The following is a 21,065-nucleotide window of genomic DNA, read 5'->3' as shown; positions in this document are numbered from 1 at the left end:
AGGTAGACTCCATGGTCAAAAGCTGCCTTTTTTCCTTTGGGTTTACTGGCTACATTTCTTACTCAAAGATCAAGCCTTAAATCCAGTTCACTCTGGAGCTCATAGACTGGACAAGTTCCCACCCACCTAGCACAGAGTGGATGGAACAACTAAAGAGTAATTGTTTCTTTTTCACCCAGGGACTCTGAGGGTCTTCCCCTCCCAGTTTGATTTTTTTTTTTTTTTATTAAAGGGGTCATCCTTTGAGTAACTTAAAGAAACCTATTCATTGAATGGGTGTATCTCACTCAAAGTAAAGTTGTGATAAGACCTAGACGTGAAAGGACCAGGGTCTCACATTGCATTCTGGGCCATCTCCAGTTGTCCTGATGAATATCATGCCACTGGACCCAGATGGCTCAGGAGAAAAAGGTGAGGTTGGTGACCTTACACAGCCCTCCCTCACTCAAATCAGAGTCAGCTGCAAGTCATGTCATCATCGTGAGGTCATGGTCCTCTTGGAGAACGAAGGACAAACACAACACAAACATTGAGTAAACATTACAGGTGTGAGAAGTGCTGTATTAGGAGGTAAGGGGTTATCACTAGTCTAACCTGTACCTGAGTAGGAATCCCATCTACAGCATTCTCAACAAGTGTCTTTAGTCTATCCTTGAAGATATTGATTGAGTGAGAACCAATCATCCTGTTCAGCTTCAGAGAAGCCCCAATTGTTTGTATCAAGCCCAAGTCTCTTTCCTGACTTTCTGGATTTTACCCCTAATTCTTCCCCATGGACCACGCAAAACAAATAACTCATGATAATCCCTTCAGTTATTCAAAGACAGTGGTATTAAGTATCTCTTCATATTATTTTTTCTCCATCCCCCAAAAATAAATCTACCCCATATCCTTGCCTCACGTGTTCTTCCTACTCTGTGATCTTATGAAAAACCTGACTACTTAAAAAAAAAGGTACAATAGAGCATCACTGGAATAGCTCAGCCTTGAGCATGACTCAGCAGTTTGGAACTTCAGACAGCTTAGAGGTGGAGGAGAGGACAAAGAAAAGTCTAGAAGAAATTGCAGGTGTCATCTTCTTTGGAAAAAGGTAGGTGAGGAAATGTTAGGATGGAAAATAACTTGCGGTTGTCATACTGTGCTCTCTCATGTTCACTAGACAAGGTAATTGAAGCCGTTGTACTCAATTTTCATTCTTCTGCTCCATTACAGACCAGTTCGGTAGCAGTTTAGAAAATACCACGTGATGCCATTTTAGTCAACAGAAGTCCATTAATTTCAGTTGGTGGTATCTTTGCAAAATCATATTCATTTGCTGCCTGTGACAAATGAACAGGCAAGATTTTTAGCTAATAAGTTTTTACACAGGACAGTGACAGAGGGCCCAGTATTGTTGGCCCTGTGTGAGATGGTTATTTTGATTATTATTGCTTTAATTTGGAAAGCTTGTTTACATACCTTATTACTCTGGTATTTGCTTTATGGTCTATGAATGAATCAGAAGCAGGGATTTGCATAGTCTTCTCTAAGACAGGAATTCTAACTTGTACTTTGACTAGCACCTCTTCTCAATTCTCTCCAAAAAGGCAAATGGGTTAGATATCTTCTCCCTCCTAGATAGTCCTGGGCTTACAGAGATTACATCACCAAAGGTCACATGCGAAATTTATAGAAATAGTAGGCACCTTAAAGAACTGCAGTCTAGAAAAGAGATGAAGTATGTTCTCTCTGGTTTTGCCAAGCAGAATAAGGACCAAGACTTCAACTTTGTTCAAATTGGACTTGCTGCTTGTGTAACACTTAGGCTAGTTTTTTAAGAGACTTTAGAAAGTTTAGCTAGTTTTTAGGATGTGATTAGATAATTAGCTGCAGAAAGTGCTTTTCTAAGTCACCAATCTGGAGCACCTGTCTCCATTGCCCGAAGACAGACCATCTCACAGGTGGGGAGGTAGCTGTTCATCTTGACAAGCACAGAAAGATTCCATGGTTTCCTAAGAAATTATTTCATTGTTTAGCAGTTATTGTCAGAAAGTTGCCCTTTATGCATTGCCTCCCTTTTATAGTACCAAAGAATACGTTTTTGCTCATTATCCTTTGTTCTTTGACAACAAAGGTAGGGCATCCTCAACAAAAGCTTTTATTGACTGGAACTAAAGCATGTGTGTAGGTTTTGTGGTTGAAGTTGTCCTTCTGAAAAAAATGTCTATTACATTGACCATCCTGAGCAATTTAGTGTCATGAAAACCCATTTACAAAGGCAGTCTCACGTTGTGAGATGGAAAATAGGTAATAGCCAACATCAGAAGGAAAGTAGAAAATTGGGGGAGAAAATTTATAGGCAGTTTCTCAGATAAAGGTCTCGTATCTCAGATATGTAGAGAAATGTATCAAATTTAGAAGAATATGAGTTACTCCCCAATTGATAAATGGTCAAAGGATATGAACAGGAAGTTTTTGGATAAAGAAATCAAAGCTATATGTAGTCATATAAACATGTTCTAAAGCATTATTGGTTAGAAAAATGTAAATTTAAATAATTTTGAGATATCTTACACCTATCAGATTGGCTAAAATGGTAGACGAGGAAAATGACAAATGTTGGAGGGGACTTGGAAAAATTGGGACATTAATATACTGTTGATGGAACTGTGAACTGATTCATTCATTTTGGAAAACAAACTGGAATTATGCCCAAAGAGTTATGAAACTGTGTGTTCATCCTTCGTTGCCAAAGAAGACCATGCCATCAGAGAAATAATGACATGACTTGCACTTGACTTTGTTTTGAGTGAGGAAGGGCTGTGCAGGTCACCAGCCTCACTTCTCCTCCAGAACCATCTGGATCCAGTGACCAGATATTCATCAGGATGACTGGAGATGACCCAGGATGAGGCAGTTGGGGTTAAGTGACTTGCCCAAGGTCACACAGCTAGTGAGTGTCAAGTGTTTGAGGGGACATTTGAACTCAGGTCTTCCTGACTCCTGCATTGGTGCTCTATCCACTGCACCACCTAGCTGCCCCTAATTCCTCTTGTAGCCAAACTGTATATACCCGTTGACCCAGCAATGACACTATTAGGTCTGTTTCCCAAGGCAATCAGGGAAAAAGGAAAAGAACCTAAATGTTGGTTCTAAAATATTTATAACAGCTCTCTTTGTGGTGACTAAGAATTGGAAATTGAGGGGATGCCCATTAGTTGGGGAATGGCTAAACAAGTTGTAGTATATGATTGTGATGAAATACTGCTGTGCTGTAAGAGAAGATGAGCAGGTTGATTTTAGAAAAACATGGACAGGCTTGTAGGAAAAAATGAAGAGTGAAATGAACGCAACAAAGAGAATATTGTGTATAGTGACAGCAATATTGTTCAAAGAATAACTGTGAATGACTAAACTATTCTGAGTATTACAAATACTTAGATCAACTAGAGAGACCTATGAAAGAAGATAGTATCTACCTCTAGAGAAAGAACTGCTAAGTAGAAGTATGCATGCATAGGATGGTTTTACATATATATAAATAGATAGGTATAGATATAGACATATCTATGTCAAATGGTGTATAGGGTGGGGAGAGAGGGAGAACAGTTTATAATTTAAAATGTAACAGAAAAAATACTCTCTCTGTCTGTCTCTCTGTCTCTGTCTCTGTCTCTCTCTCTCTCTTTTCATCCTGGTCTTTTTTTTTCTCTTATCCCCAGCAGTAAAGATTCTTCTCCTACACTGGCTTCTAAAGTGGACCAATTGGAAGGGATGCTGAAGATGCTCCAGGAAGATTTGAAGAAGGTATTTTCTGAAAGAAAATATCCCAGTCTGTGCCCATTGCCAAGGCCAAGGAAACATTGTGGGAGTGTGCTCTTAGTGTACAAGGTCATTCCCCCAACCCCACTTTAATTATGGGCTCCCAAGTTTAGATACCATGGTGCAGTGGCCAACTGGTTAATCAGCCCAGTCCCCATCACCTGAGACGTAACTAGAAAAGGTATTTGATGTAATTCACAAAAAGTTTTTCTTTTCAGAAGATTTTTTGAGTCTCAGGACACAATAGAAGAGCATATATCAATAATATGGAGAAGGGGCTTGTTCTCATGTGTATGGGTTCTCATGTGCTTCTTTTTTTTTTTCATTCATTCATTCATTTATTTATTTTCACTGTTTTGCAATTGCTACCATACAACCTAGATTTTTTTTCCCTCCCTCTCCCTCCCTTCCTCCCACTTGCCCCCTCCCTGCCCGAGAAGCAATACAATTATAGTTTCTACATTCACATTCCTATTAAATATATTTTCACCATAGTCATGTTGTATAGAAGAATTAAAATGAATGGGAGAAATCATATAACAATCTTGTGTGCTTCTCCATTAGATTTTTGTTTTCCAAGCTGAATTCTGGTGATTGTTGCCCAGAAAGAATGAATATTACCCACTAGCATCAAGGATGGGAATTCCTTAATTCTGAGCACTCTAGGGTGTGTGTCTAGGTGGATATGAAAATGAGGAGCCCAATAGGACCCCATCTAGTTCTCTGTCTTGGCTATAAGCCTATGCTTTCTACCTCTTGGGTACTTGTCCTCTGAGGTTTCCCCCACTCTTTGTCTCCTCTCAGGAAAAAGAAGACAAAGCCCATCTTCAGGCAGAAGTCCAGCATCTTCGGGAAGACAACCTGCGTTTACAGGAGGAGTCCCAGACGGCATCAGACAAGCTGAAAAAGTTCACTGAATGGGTCTTCAACACAATTGATATGAGCTAAAGACTGATAAAACATGCAGATGTGGGGGGAAGGTGAGGAAAGGGACCAAGAGGGAGCGTTTCCTTTCTCCTGAGATGGCTTTAATGCCCCGTCTCATGCTGTCAAGAGCATCTTAGAGCACTTTCCCCACCTTCCTTATAGATAACTCCTTTTTTTGCGAGTGCACAAACAAAATGATTGCAGATCAACAATCAACATCTGCCTTTTGTAGAAAAACAAAAACAAAAAAAAATTAAATAAAAAATTTAAAAAGTAAAATAAAAGTTTAACTGCTAAAATGTGAATGTCTTTATTTTTTTGCACAGTATCTTTCTCTGTAATGTATAAAGAAAGAAAATGGGGATTAGACTAGAATGACCTAGTCCATCTGCCTCATTTACTTCCCATCAGCTCTTTCCTTTCTGTTTCAGGTAACCCAAGCCTTTTTCTTGCTCTCCTCCTGGCAGATGTGGTGATTGGTAGAAAATTAGTACATGTTTGTTTTGGATTGTTTCCTGGGGGTTAGGTTGGGGCTCTGGGAGGGCTATGTTCCTTGCCTTCTTTGCTGAAGTGACTAGCCATGAGGAGTTGTATCTCCCTTGAATGCATGAGTCAGTGCTGTTTTTCCCTGTGTTACCCAGACCAGCAGGATTGGGCCAGGGAACAGAGGCTAAAGTCCATGGATGAGGCATGTTATTCATGATCTTTTCCACATCCCACGTTACTCCATGACTTGTCACCTGTGGTTTCCTAGAGATACACTTCTACCTGCTTCCACAGGGCAAATATATTTCTTAAGTGAAATCTTAAGCAATCTCTCCTAATGTAGACTTAACCTCTAATAATCCTCCTGGCTATAAACATAAAGTTGTTTAAGATTGCCTCATACCATGTCCTTGAATGAGCCATCCCAACAACTCCAGACTCTCCATTTTATGTAATCAAAAAGTGATGGTTCCTCTGTATGGTTTTTCTTTAGTGGGATGTGAGGCAAAAGATTCATGAAACTAAAAGCTGCCCATTAATACTGATTAAAAGTACCCAGAGAAGATTTAGGCATTGGTCTTTGCTGGGAACAGTTAGGAAAACCTAGTGATAAATTATAAAATGGTAAAGAGGTGTTGCTTGCCTTTTGAATGCACAGTATTTACATGCTTGGAGATATATCTAGAATTGACCTTTTTTTCCCTCAATGTGACATCAAAGCATAGGATTTTCCAAATCAAGGCCATCAAAACAGTTTCTCTGAAGAAATGATTGATTTGCCATTTTAAATTCAGAAATTTCGGTATTTTAGGACACCATTAATGGGCCACATTGCTGAGCCCCAATACTACTCTAAACCATGTTTAGCCCTCTGGAGGAAAGCAACCCAAGCCTTTTCCTCCAGGTCTTCATAATCACAAAATTTGTGATTGATGTGCAACAATTGTTCATCAGTTTTACATCTTTCATATTTTCTCTCATACAGTTTAAAAATAATTTATCCATCCCCTGACCCCTGGAGAAGCCATATACATTCATACATATTCTCTTCCTCAAATTTTTAGCTAAAATTTCACTCCATGTTGTGATTTCCTCCTCCCCTCATGAAATCCTTTTCTAGTAATACTTGCATTATGGGAAAAGGAAAATTTCCAAGTTATTTTGTAAAGATTGTGACTCTCTCTTTGATTTGTATGAAGGAGGTTTGTACAGTGCCTGATATTATTTGTAAATGGGAAATGTTGCTAACATCCAAGCATTCTGAAGCCTTGCTTATCCTAAGTTTGGTCTTATTTTGTTTTAAATTTTGTTTTGGGACTTGGGGCAGACTATTTATTAGAGTTTTGCAACAGAATTCTTGTATGAAGCCTCTAAAGGCTACTTGTAAAATTCAGACAATAAAACAGACTTTAAAGGCTCTTCTAAAACCCTTTGGCATTATTTTTTGAGATTTTCTTATTTTGAAAAACTACATGAGAATTTATCTTGTTACTTCACTTCCTTTTCCACCACATTTCTTTAACATCACATAATACCAAAGTTTTATTATACATGATTAGATTATGTATGTAACAGTGTGCATAATGAACCTTCTATGTTTAAGTTAATATTTCCATACCACTTCATATTTTCAAAGTGTGTTTATAATGGAGCAATTCTGGATTATTCATATGTGAAATTTTTATAGGAAATTTTAATTTCCTGAGACTTGGCACATTGTTCATCCCCAACATCAGTTGGTGCTCAGAGCATGCAAATTAGTATTGCTATTAGCCTGTGTAAAATATAATTAGAAAAGTTAATCTACTGCAAAACAACAACAAAAACCATAATGCATTTCAAAACCATATAGAATTGATTTTTTTGGATTATCCACATAACTGTTCTCCTCCAGTGATGCAGCTAATTGGGAATTGACTGTATTTTTATACTTTTTTTCTCAGCAACCCTAAAAATTCTGGAATCATAGAGCTACACTGAATCAAAAGATGCCATCCTATATGGAATTCTGATGAACAACCTATGAAGATTACATAGAGTTGAATACTCTGATATACAAGGTGTCCCAAAAGTCTTAGGTCAGTTTTAAGTTATTAAAGCTAAGACTTGGGATTATGCAGCGCTGTAGTATCAGTGGCATGCCAACTAAAGTATATTGTGGAGGAGACAGTCCTGAGGGTGAAATTGTTTTATGAAATCAATACATCTTAACTTATGAAGTCTATGAAACTCATGACACTACGATGAACTGTAACAGGGTCTAGATAGGATTTCAGATATAACTTGGGCCACCTTCTACCCTCAGAGGGGAAGACTATGGGTCCCAGAGAAGGTTTGACTTGTCTGGAGACGTGCTACTAATTAGTAGCTGAATCAGGAGGGGAGCCCAGATCTGCTGTCTTTCTGTGGAGCATTCACTCTACTGCTTCACATGACCTTTTCCTTATAGAGATAGTAGATTCAAACACAAAATAGTCAGCTTTTGAGACTTAAAATCCAAGATGTATACTCAGGAAAAAAACAAAACTTACCAAGTGTCATTCTTGACCACAAGCTGAATGAGCAGTGATGTGGAGGTGTATTAAGAAACAATAATATAGATCTGTTGTGTGTTTTCATAAGTTAATTTAGAATACTATAGACTTATTAAATCACCTATAACTAGAGGATACTTGGTGTTTTTTCCATAGTGCATGCTAGGAAATTGGAGGATCACGGTTTTAGAGTTGGAAGGAACCACAGAATTCATCTAGTCTAGGTCTCTTGTTTAATGGAAGAGGAAACAGGGCCAGAAATGCAAAGGCCAGTTTCACATGGTAAGCAGCATAGTTAGGATTAGAACCCCAGTCTTCTGGCTTCAAATCCAGCTTCCTTTCCATCCTACTACACTTCCACCATCTTTGACTTTGGCTAAATGCTTGTTATTTAGCCAAAACATTTCTACACATTGAGATGTAGAGGAACTAGGAAATCTAGAGAAAAATAATTAAGAGGAAATGGTGCAAGAGAACTGACTTCCAAGTGTATCTACTAATCAATCAACAATCATTTATAAAAAGACTATGGAGATTGTTATAACAGTGGTTGCTAATGCGTTTATCACCTTTACAGGGGACTGATCTGGGGGAGACAATATGTATACATATGGGTATACATGGGCTGCTAGGGAGCCCTGGCATTGGAAGGGTAAGAGGCACTAGGAAAGGCTTCTTGAAGAAGCTAATACTTGAGCCCAGTCTTGAGAGAAACCAGGGATTCCAAGAGATGTTAGGTTAGGAGAGAGTGCATTCTAGGCATGGAGATGACCAGCTCAAAGGCACTGTAGACAGAAAAGGGAATGGTTGTGCAGAAAGAACAGCAAGTAAACTTAAAATACAATCCATGGAAGGCTGTAAAATGTAGTAAGTGGAAATAGTAAGGTACCTGGTTGAAGGAGTTTATATTAGATTGAGATAAGAGAACCATTGGAATTTGTTGGAAGAGTAAGGTCAGTGACATGATGATACTTGCACTCCAGGAAAATCACAATGACAACTGTGGAGCATAGGATTCTACTGGGGAGAGCGGGCCCTATGGTGTATCCTGGGTAATCAGGGGTTAGTGTGAAGCCACTGATGGCTTAGCAGGGAGGTGCTGGAAATAAACTGCTTACATCATCACTTTTTTCCAGGTCCAGCCCGTGTAAGGCTCTTTTCAGCTTCTTTCAGGAATCCATGCCTCCCTCCCCCATTTTAACATCTACAGTAGAGAAAAAGCCACTTCAAAACCACTTCAGCATTAGCTAAATTTCTCTTCATCTGCCATTACCAGAGATAGTACCAACCTTTACCATCTCTGGTACTATACCTTTCACTCTGAAATTTTTTGTCTTTCCTACTGCTCCTTATACCTTTCTGATAATAAATCAGGGCATCTGGGTGGTACAATAGATAGACGAATCCTCCTGACCCAGGAATCAAGAAGACCTGAGTTCAAATCCGGCCTCAGATACTTACTAGCTATGGGACCCTGGGCAAGTCACTTAACCCTGTTTGCCTCACTTTCTTCATCTGTAAAGTGAACTGGAGAAGGAAATGGCAAACCACTCCCAGTATCCTTGCCAAGAAAACCCCCAAAATGGGATCTTAGAAAGTCCAACACAATGGAAATGACCCCAAAATAACAAAATAATCAATGTGATTATATCGTTTCCTCTGTGCGATTCATTACAACCCCTCAGACATCTCATTATAGTCTTTGCATCCCATTACGGAGCTTCAGTGTGAGCATTCTATCACACCTTTCTGTTCCAGAATTGATTTATACCCTTTCCCCTGGTGTCTTGTTATAGCCCTCCAGTGTTTACATCTCATTACACCCTTTAAACATGCATATTGAATATCCCATTCCGTCTAAACCTCCCACTACTGACTGAAAGTGCACAGGTTTCATTTCTCCTTTTAAACAGGCTCTTGCCAAGCATCTGTCTCTACCTTTAAACATATGCAGCTCATTGCCACCTTCCACTTAGATATATTTCATTACTCTTTTTAAACCTACGTGTTCTTTTAGACATTTTACACTCAGTCCTATGTGCCTCACAGTCTACCTTTTAAATAGGAGAATTCTTTTAAGCAGCTCATTACATATTCCACTGACATAGCACTTAACCAGAATGGATTACATTCCCATTACACACCCATGTGTGCCTTTCATTTTCAGTCCTATTTGGTTGTGTCCCACTCTTCATGCCCCCATTGGCATTTTCTTGGCAAAGATATGGAATGGTTTACCATTTCCTTCTCCAGGTCATTTTATAGATGAGGAAACTGAGGCAAGCAGAGTTGAGTGACTTGCCTGGGGTCACATAGCTAGTAAGTATCGGAGGCTAGATTTGAACTAATAAGGATGATTCTTCCTGACTCCAGGCCTGGCACTCTATCCACTCTGCCACCATGTCTCTCATTAGTTTTGCCTTTTAGAGGTACTCATTTGAGCTGTTTCTCATCTCATCCCTTCTCCCCACACACCTTTTCCTTCGACTTTTTTGTTAAGATTTTAGAAATGAACTCTGTCATCCAACCAACCAAAGGAAGCTATTCACCTGCCTTTCAGGGAAACCCCTGAATTCTACTGTAATACCTCTCTAATTCTATTTGGGAAAAGGTCAATCCCAATTAGTGAAGAGCCTTAATAGGTAAATATATTTAGTTACTAAAACTTAACTCTGTGATATGGTAGTAGATCAAAGGGAAGAAAATGCCAACAAAGTGTTAACTGAAATGGCAGTGCTTAAGGGACTTGCTTTAAGGAATAATTAAGAATGATTTCTAATTAGCCTCTTTTGCTTGTATGTAAATGGATGCTTTATGAAGTGCCTGAGGGGACTTAAAAATAGTTTGTTCTCTTATATTTAAGTGTACTTGCACTGTTTCCACACCATAAATTTGCTTACCAAAAGTATTTTTCATATATAGATATCAGGGCCTTGTCAAATTAACACAAATTCCAAATTAATGAGTTTTCATGTGCTAAATATTTCTTTCAAATTAAACTGAGGTTAACATTCCAGATTGGTGTAGGAGCCAGGAATAAATTTGCAAACACAGAAGAAAAGCACATCTCCCCCTGCCCTCCAAAATATTTACTGAAAGCTTACTATGTACAGAGAACAATGCTAGGTACTGGAGGAGACAAAATGTTTAAATTAGAAGAGTCCCTGTCTTCATGGAGCTTACAATCTAATAGAAGAATATGATTCATATGTGTCATAATATACAATAGCATATGGAAAATTCATTCAGGAAATGTGAAACAAGATCTATATGAGGGTGAATTTTACCTTGAAGGATTGGAATTCTTTTTTAATTTTAAATTTGAAAAACACTCACAAATATGAGCATTTCCAGACACAAAGGAGAACAGAGAAAGAAGATTGGGCATGAAACCAGGGATCTCCATTGCATACAGCTTGATGTTTTCTTCTCAGCATATGATACCATTCAGAATATGGTTTCAAAGTTGTCCCACTTGTCGGTGTTTACCTCTGAACTTCCTTCTGTTTTTTTTTTTTTAAATACTGCTTCATTATTGCTCATAATTTTAAAAAAAATTTTTATATGACCATTAACCCCATCCTCCACCCCTGCCCCAACCCCTCCCCAGCAAGCAGCCAAAAAGAAAGAGTTTAAGTACCAAAGAATCATAGTCAGGATCACACAAGATTATGCTACAGCTACTAAGAAAAAGAGATAATATTGGAATACAATATTATAATATTCAAAAGGCAATCAAGAATACCTTACCTGAAAGGAGAGTATAATCTTACAGAGGGAAAATGAACCTTTAACAAAATGGAAACTTTAATAGACAGTCAAGCATTCCTGATGGAAAGATGAGAGTTGAGCATAGATAGATAGGTAGACAGATAGATATAGAGATGTGTGTTTACCTAGTAGCTCTGGATTTTGGCTATGACATCCCTGGATGTTTTCAATTTGGGGATTCATTTAAGAAGTGACCAATAAATTCTTTCTATTTTCACTTTGTTATTTCAATAGATCTGGGGAGGTTTCATTTAGGATTTCCTGAAATATGGTGTCCAGATTTTTTGTTTGGTTATGGTTTTCAAGGAGTCTAATCTTACATCAGCTCTCCTTGTGTGTGTGGGTGTGAGTATAATTTAAACCTTTTGTTTTAATTTTAATATCTCTTGTTATTTCCTGGAGTCAGAGTTCTGTTTGCCCTGTCTTATTTTTCAGGGAGTCTTCTACTTGGATAAGTTTGTCACATTTTGTTCTAAGCTATTTATTCACTTTCCAATTTTCCCCCTGCAAAGCTCTTATTTAATTTTTTAAAATCTCTCTTAATTCTAAATACCTTTGCAGTCCTTGCAACCAAGCCCTCTGTCTGTAGTTGTTGTGGAGTTGCTGTCTTCTAGGTTCCTGTCTTCCCAGGGTTATTTTTTCATTGTGTTCTAAATTTTCTTTTGTTTACTCATAACTCCATCCTCAGTTCCTGGTTTGGGATTTTGTTCCAGGGTTAGCCTTTTTCCCTTTCTTGCATTCTTGAACAGAATAGTTGAGTCCTTTTTGGTCTTGTCCCTGATTTCCTGGGTTCCTGCTACTGGCTTCCATTTCTCCTAATGTGTACTGTTCAATGTACTGGCAGAATTTAGGCCCCCCAGCATGTCCTCAATCAAAATATCTTCCAAACCCTCTGGAGAATTCCCAGACTATGACAAGCTTTGGGGCCTCCTGGAGCAACTCTCAGAAGAGCAATGACAAGTTTCAAGCTTTTTTTTAAACCTGGGTTCATGCTGACTTCACTGGATGAACCCATTTCTCAGTTCTTGAAGGGTTTTACCTGTCTTTTTTCTTCAATTCTGAAATGGATGGAGATTACTGTTGGTTCTCTTTCAGTTTCTTAATTATTATCAAGAACTGCTTTAATCTGTTTACATTTTGAGGTTGTTGCCAAAGTACATATAGGAGAAAAGCTAGACTCTTCTTGGACTTTTCATCTCATTTCAGCTGGAAGTCCTCTTTTCTCTCCAAACTCTTCTTGTGAACTTCCTGGCTCCTGTGGGTTTCATTATCATTTCTTTGAAGATTACTATCTGTCTATCTAGACCTATTTATCTGCAGAGGTAGATATAGATGTGCACATAAGTATATACAAATTTATATATTTACATATATGCGTGCACACACACACACACACATATATATGTATATATGAATGTAACCTCAGCCCCAAAGCCCCTTGGTATAAGACTCTTTTTTCGTTGGTGGAGATCAATATCCTGTGTCTATGTGAAGGGTGGCATGGAGCTGACAGAGAGACACAGAGAGACACAGAGAGAGAATCTGAAAAGTAGGGACAGGGCACAGAGAGAGTCCGAGAAAGTAGAGAGGAATAGTCTCTTCAGCCTTTTCAGTCCCTGAAGTCTCTTTGGGCACTTCTGACTTCCAGCTTCAGGAGAGAAGATGGACAATGCCAACCCCACTTCAAGTTGCTGAGGAGAAAATATATACCAGACAATACAGAGTGATGAGGCTAAGATTTTTTGCTAGGAATGGGGTGACTTATCTCAACCAAGAGAGAGTACTCAGTCTCACTCATGGGGAAATTCCACAGTCTTTAGTTAAACAAGATGGGGACAGGGATATGATGGAGAATTCCAACTCCTCTCATGCTGACTTCTTCCCAGAGTCTTTTCTTCCTTCAGCAACCTGAAGTGTTCCTCTCTGTCAAAGCTGGAAGCCAAAAGCTCCAGAAGAGACTCCTGAACTTGAAGAGTCTATAAGCTCTGTACAACTCTCAAATGATATTTCTGAACTCAGGTCTGACCTTAACTTACCATCTCTATATCTCAGTTTCCTCATCTGTAAAATGGAGACAGTAATCACCCTTATCTCACAGGGTTGTTAAGATCAAATAAGTTAACATGTAAAACTGAAAGTGCTATATAAATGCCAACTATTAAAACACAAACTATTTGGCATTTAAAGCCCTTTTCAGTCTGTCTCTAGCCTACCAGGCTTATTCCACATGACTCCCTTGCAAGCATTTTAATTATCAGCTAAATCTGCCTACTTGTTAGTCCTACACAACATTCCATCTCTCTTTTTTGTGCCTTTGTCTAGGCTTGTCTCCAGGCCCTCTTTACCTCAGCCTCTTTCTTAGAACCCTGATTTCCCTTCCAAGGTCAACTCAAGTTGCGCCCCGCCCTCAGGAGGGCTTTCCTGGTCCCCTCATCCAAAGGCCCTGTCCCCAAATAATACCTTGTCTTTATTTTGCACATGTTTTGTATATACTTATTAATATTTCATACAATGTAAGACGTTTGAAGACAAGGAAGCTTTTGTCTTTGTATCCGTGGTCCTGGCAATTCAGTAGGTGCTTAACAAAGGTTACTATCCCAAGAATCTCCATGTGAACATACCTAGAACTGTTACCCTCTGTTCCTTAAAGGATTATGAGTCAGCGTTTAAATCCTCTAACATGGTGTCAAAGAGAGATGGTAGTATGTGGAAGCACTGACTGCTTAACCACACCCACCTTGAAAATCAAGGGGTGGCTCTTTACTCTTCTGTAGCATCCTGTTCTTAAAAGCGTCCTATGACCAAGTGGCTCCCTTTATTCTGAATCCTGCCACAATAACTAAAACATCTTAGTAATGAGAAAGAATTAAGGATTTGTGTGCCCTCAGCTCTCAAAACCCCTAGAAAAAGCTTTTCTAGGGTCTAGCCATAGCAGCGAAGTTGCCATTATTGTAAGATAGATAGATGGGCAGCTAGGTGACCCGGCAGATACAGCACTGGGCCTGGAGTCAGGAAGACTCATCTTCTTGAGTTCAAATCTGGCCTCAGAAACACTCACAGATACTGGGCAATTCACTTCACCCTGTTTGCCTCAGTTTCCCCATATGTAAAATGAACGGAGAAGAAAATGGCAAACCACACCAATGTCTTTGCCAAGAAAGCCCAAGTGGGATCATGAAGAGTCAGGCATGGCTGAAAAACAACTGAACAACTTAGGTAGGTAGGTAGATAGATAGATAGATAGATAGATAGATAGATAGATAGATAGATAGATAGATAGATAGATAGATAGGTAGGTAGATGATAGATAGATAGGTGAGATCAGAACAGTGGTAAGTGACAGAGTCAATATTTGAATCCAGGTGCTTTTACTTCAAATACAAATTTCTTTCCTTTGGTGTGGGGGTGGGAAGGGAAAAGGATGATCCATTTTTCCTCAGTGACTGCAGATAACATTCCTTTGAATTCAGGTATCCCAACTGGAGGGCTGTATGTGGAGGACCATGCAGATGTCACCCTTCTATTGATTATTTAGGCTACTGATTCATTGATTGACTTCAGTTTTTATCAAACAGTAGATGTTAAGTAGGAGCCACCTAAACATTCTTCTGCCAAGGGTTCTGAGCCCTTTTTCATCTCTTAGTCCTGTTTGGCAGTCTGGTGAAATTTATTGACTTCTCCTCAAAATAATGTTCATAAATAATTGAAGTGAAAGCTAAATTTCAGTTAGTGAAAAGAAAAGGTGCAAGTTTTCCAATTCCATTTCACAGAACAACCCCTCACTCCCCCCTTCCCCCCACATATACAACATGAAGTCCATCCTTAGCAGTATGGTAGGTTCTGTGGGTCCCAAGTTAAGAACTCTTACTCTAAACAAATTTCTGAAATTTTGACCAACTACTCAGCCCCATTTAAAGCCAGAGAAACAAAAGGAATTTCACATTCTGGTTCAACAGATCTCATTATTGAATTCAGTCATCTTAGTAATTTGGATCTGTAGGGTTCTTCAAAGGTGAGGTTGCAATTAGAAGACAAAGCAAAACTTCCTGGCAGATATAGCTCAAAGCCCATTGGTTAGAAAGCTTCTGTATTAGGCTTGCAACCATAGATTGAAGGAAACAGAAGAGGCACAGTTCTCAAGTGTAAACCACAGCAAACACCCAACTGGCTGATGAATGCTTCCTAGTGAGCCAAGGAAGCCTTGGCGTGGGGATGCAGGGACAAGAGGGCTCTGTGTCAAAATCTTGGGTCATTCACTCTATCCTGGATCTCCCGTATTTTTTTTAAACCATCTCTCAGAAAGAGAAGGAGAGAACAGGAAGAATGTATTTCCCTCCGCCCCAACCCAGAGTTACCCACTAGGTCCCTATGAGAGGCTAAATTATAAATTGCCCCTAGCTCTTAATGGAAAACACTTCTAAACTCAGAAGTGAACAGAAAAGATAAAACCCTTCTTTCTCCCTCACAGAGTCAGTGTTTGGAATGTCCACTAGCTATAAAGATCTGTGTGTCACAGGACCAGTTACTTAGCTTGTGTCAGTCAATCAATTGGCCAATCAATAGACATGCATTAATGTTTATTGGGGCAGCTGGGTAGCACAGTGGATGGAGCACTGGAGGTGGAATCAGGAAAACCTGAGTTCAAATCTGGCCTCAAATACTTACTACCTGTGTAACCATGGGCAAGTCACTTAACCCTATAGACCGCAGTTTCCTCATCTGTAAAATGAGCTAGAGAAGAAAATCGCAAACCACTTCAGTGTCTTTGCCAAGAAAATCCCAAATGGGGTCACAAAGAGACAACAGTACCAACAACAAAATATTTATTAACATTTATTTTTGCCTCCTATGTATAAGGGATTGTGCTACAGCCCAACTCTGATTCTATCAATTTCCTCATCTATAAAATAGAGTTAATAAGAGCACCCCAATAGAGCTGTTGTGAGGATGAAATGTGATAACATAATGTCAAGCACTTTGCAAATCTTTAAACCATATATAAATGCTAATTATTTGTACCCTTGAAAGGAAACTCCTCAAAGTATACTTGGTCTCCTGGAAGTGATGTCAGGGAATAAATACTAATAATGACAAAATGAAACCCTGACTTTGCAGTCAGAGAAAATGGGTGCAAATTCCAGCTCTGCCCTATGACCCTGGGTAAGTCATTTAACCTGTATTAGTATGAGTTACCTCATCTTTAAAATTGGAATAACAACAACACATACTTCAGAGTGTTGTTGTGAAGATCAAATGCTATAACATAATTTTGCAAAAAGGATGATGGGAAATAAATACCAACAATGATGTAATAAAAGCCCTGGCATTCATTCCTCAATTGATAAATGGTCAAAAGATAGGAACAGGAAGTTTTTAGATAAAGAAATCAAAACTATCTACAGTGCTCTCAGTCACTTTTGATTAGAGAAATGAAAATTAAAACAACTCAGAGGTACCACTTCAACTCTATCAGTTTGGCTAAAATGATAAATGTTGGAGAAGATGTGGGAAAATTGAAACACTATGCATTGTTGGTGGAGTTATGAACTGATCCAACCATTCTGGAGAGCAATTTGGAACTATGCCCAAAGAGCTGTGAAACTGTGCATACCCTTTCATCCAGTAATACCACCACTAGATTTGTAATCCAAAGAGACCATAAAAAAGGGAAAAGGACCTACATGGACAAAAATATTGATAACAGCTCTTTTTGTAGTGGCAAAGAATTGGAAATTGATGGAATGCCCATCAACTGGGGAATAGCTGAACAAATTGTGGTATAATATAATGGAATACTATTGTTCTATAAGAAATGATGAGCAGGTAGACTTCAGAAAAAACCTGGAAAAACTTACGTGAACTGATGCTGAGTGAAGTGAGCAGAACCGGGAGAAGATTGTATACAGTAACTGTCTCACTGTGCTATGACCAACCATGATTGACTTAGCGCTTCTCAGCAATGCAGTGATTCAAGACAGTTCCAAAAGACTCATGATGGAAAATGCTATCTGCATCCAGAGAAAGAGCTATGGAGTCTGAATGCAGATGGAAGCAGACTATTTTCACTTTCTTTATTTTTTCTTTCTCATGGTTTTCCCTTTCGTTCTGATTCTTCTTTCACAATGTGACTAATGTGAAAATATGTTTGAAAAGATTGTATATGCATAATCTATATTAGCTTGCATGCCATCTTGGAGAGGGGGGAGAGGAGGGAGGGAGAAAAAGTTTAGAACTCAAACTCTTATAAAAAATGAATGCTGAAAACTTGAAAAAGAAGTTTGTGGACCTCTGTTATAGGTTTTACCTCATGCAGGTGTATACATAAAAAAACAGTAAATTGTAAAGCATTATATAACTTAGAATCCAGGATTAGAACCCAAGACCACACTACCAAATGTGTTTCTTCCTACCTGTTCCTTGGTGTTCTTCAGTGGGTCTTTATCTGTAAGTAAGAATGGGGGCAAAAAAAATAAGGTGAAGAAGAAGGAGGAGGAAGAGGAAGATGATAGATGATAGCTAGAGATAAAAATAAAAAACTGCAATTAAGATACATTAGAAAAAATCACCATTTCCTGACCACATTTGGAATACAGTGCTTTGTTTAAACACCATTTTAAGAAGAATATTAATAGACTCAAGGAAGTCCAAAGGAGGGCAACTAGAATGGTGAAGGGTCTCAGGTCCATGTCATATGAGCCATTTGAAAGAACTGGTATTTAGCCAAAAATTTAGCCGAAAGAAGACTTAAGAGAAGCACAATAATTGTTTCCAAGTTTTTGAAAGTTTATTTTCACATAGAAGAGAAATTTGGCTTGTTTGGCTAGACCCCCGAAGGCAGAATTTAGAGAAATGGATAAAAGTATGAAGACTCAAATTTAATCTCAATGTCAGGAAAAACCCCTTAATAAGCAGACTTCTCAAAAAACAAATGGGACGGTCTGCCCCAGGAGATCATGGGTTCCTCCTCCCTGGAGGTCTGAAAGCCAAGGTTGGATGATCATTTGTCAAGTTTGTTGTAGAGAAAATCCTTCCTCAAGTCCAAGTTGGATTAAATAAATAGTTTCTGAGGTCTCCTACTCTCATTGTGATCCTGTGAGCTGGCAGTCAGGATAAGGAGTTGGCTGAGACACTGACACCCTCTGCCTGCCACCCAGAGGTATTGAGAAAGATTCGCCAGCACATTTTGTCTTCTTAGTCGGTTATTCTTAAGATTCAATGGTAACTCTTGTCATGCTTTGAAAAGCTCACAAATCATTGGTGGGGGTATCACCCTCTATTAGCTTGAGACTGACTCAGAAACCAGAAATGTTAAGTGCTTGGGTTTATCAAAAAAGTCAAAAGACAGTCAGTCTTCTCTCAAGGAGATCACAATGTAATGGAGGAGACCATATATACACAATTATGTACAAACAAGGTATATATAGGATAAATTAGAGATTGCCAAAGGAAGGGCCTAGCATTAAAGCGGCTTGGGAAAGGCATCTTGTAGAAGGTGAGATTTTATCTGGGATCTGAAGGAAGCCAAGGAAGTAGAAATGAGGAGGGAGAGGATCTCCAGCAGGGAGGATAATCAGTGAAAAATGCCCAGAGTTGGGAGACAGAGTGTCTTTTGTGAGGAGCAGGAAGGAAGACAGTGTCACTGGATTGCAAAGAACGTGGAGAGAGAGTAAAGGCAAGACTAGGACAGGATGGGAAGAGGGTGTGTTACAGAGGGCTTTGAGGACCAAATGGAGGATTTTCATTGGGGGTGATAAAGGGGTGATAGAATATCACTGGGAATGGTAAGGAACCACTGGAGTTTATTGAACAGAGGATGTAGAGGGTGCTGGAGGGGAGGAGAAAGGAAAGGGAGTGCCTAGTACTGAGCTTTAGGAAGATCACTTTGACTGTTGAGTGGAGGATGAACTGTAACGCAGGGAGACTTGTGTCAGGAACACCAACCCATAGATTACCCCTAGGCGCAGGTTTTCAGGAATCATTAGTACCTGTCATTTAGTCTGCTCTTGGCTAAACCCAAGTTCATTGTTCTCCTAGTTGCTTGCCATCTGGTCTTGAAATTTTTCTCCCTTTATGGAACACCCACCCAAGTTTCTGTGGATACAGCTCAGAATGTACAAAAATGTGCAACACCCAGGTCCCATGATGAGTGAGTCATCTTATCCTTTATAGGGGTAATGGGGGAGACTCCTACAAAACTTCCATGGAATTTAGAAAATTTTTTGGTTGAAAATAATCTCTTTTGATCACTGGTGCTTCTCTGTCTATCCATCCTCCCTTTTAATTAAAGGTTAGGAAGGTTATAGAGAATAACACACTTTGAGGCAAAAGCAGAAGGTAGGAGGAGAATGTCTCAGATCCTCAGGAAATGTGAAAGGCCTTTATTGCTCCTTTCGCCCCCAACAATTCAAGTCTTCTACTCAGTATTGAATCTGCAAACTACTGGTAGCAGGGACTCGACATTGAGCAGTTTATTTGAGGGAGTCCTTTGATAATCAGTTATTGTCTCTTTTGACACTTGTAGGCTCAAGTCTATTTGAACTGATGCTCTACATTGTTTTGACGAATTTCCGTTGGCAGTGGTATTAAAAAATGAGTAACTGGGAATGGTTTGGTTATTGGAGATCAGCTAATTAGTACAGTTCATTCCAGGTTTAGAGAAACATCATGGTATACCAGAGATAGAGAAAGGACTAGATTAAAAGTTAGGAAGATCTAAGGCAAAGTTCTACCTCTGACACTAGTTGTGTGACCACAGGCAAGTTCTTGGATTTCTCTCAACTCTCTAAGTATTGTCTGCTACATTAATAAGTGTTTGCCTTCTGCATCTCTTGAGAATTTTCCTTTTCTTTCTTTTTTTCTTTCTTCCTTCCTTCCTTCCTTCCTTTCTTTCTTTCTTCCTTCCTTCCTTCCTTTCTTTCTTTCTTTCTTTCTTTCTTTCTTTCTTTCTTTCTTTCTTTCTTTCTTTCTTTCTTTCTTTCTTTCTTTCTTCCTTCCTTCCTTACTTCCTTCCTTCCTTCCTTCTTTATCTCTCCCTCCCTTCCTCCCTTCCTTCCTCTCTTAATATACTGACATCTAGGTTTAGGTTCATAATTTGGCTAAGTTCAGGTCTCTAGTTGAAAATACCATTACAAAAAGATCAACCACAAGTATGCCTTCCTTTGCTCATTGTTGTCCAGTCATTTTTCATTCATGTCCAACTCTTTGTGATGCCATTTGATGTTTTCTTGGCAAAGACACTAGAGTAATTTGTCATTTACTTCTCCAGCTCATTTTGCACATGAGGAAACTGAGGTGAACAGGGTGAAATGACTTGCCCAGGCCACATCTGAATTCAAGTCTTCCTGACTCGAGACTTGGTGCTCTATCCACTGTACCACCTATGCTCCTTTGTTCAGAGAGTCAAAAATCTGAAGTTACCAAATATAGAACCTTGTGGGGAGGGGAGGATGGGACAGGTAGAAGGAAGGCTAGACTCTGGACTCACATTTATTCATGTATGTAGGGAATTATCCCGGATGGACATATTTCCCCACATACAGATCTATG

The 21,065-nt window shown here is 39.1% G+C and overlaps 1 protein-coding gene across 10 annotated transcripts in view; it reads left to right on the top strand.

The window, feature by feature from the left end:
- SIPA1L1 (signal induced proliferation associated 1 like 1) overlaps nucleotides 1–6,641 on the top strand; it is a 314,212-nt gene extending 307,571 nt beyond the window's left edge. For 7 of the 10 annotated variants that reach the window (XM_072629234.1, XM_072629230.1, XM_072629229.1 and 4 more), the window contains 2 exons: nucleotides 3,702–3,786; nucleotides 4,606–6,641. In XM_072629234.1, coding sequence (XP_072485335.1) covers nucleotides 3,702–3,786; nucleotides 4,606–4,749 — 229 coding nt within the window. In that variant the 3' untranslated portion in view covers nucleotides 4,750–6,641. The remainder of the gene's footprint in view (nucleotides 1–3,701; nucleotides 3,787–4,605) is intronic. The other 3 variants (XM_072629233.1, XM_072629228.1, XM_072629226.1) reach the window with 1 other exon arrangement.
- The last annotated feature ends 14,424 nt before the right edge of the window (nucleotides 6,642–21,065 follow it).

The sequence above is a fragment of the Notamacropus eugenii genome, chromosome 1 (genome assembly GCF_028372415.1).
Source record: "Notamacropus eugenii isolate mMacEug1 chromosome 1, mMacEug1.pri_v2, whole genome shotgun sequence".
Classification (NCBI taxonomy): domain Eukaryota; kingdom Metazoa; phylum Chordata; class Mammalia; order Diprotodontia; family Macropodidae; genus Notamacropus; species Notamacropus eugenii.
The sequence above is the reverse complement of the archived record's forward strand: the minus strand, read 5'-3'. Positions and strand labels throughout refer to the sequence as shown.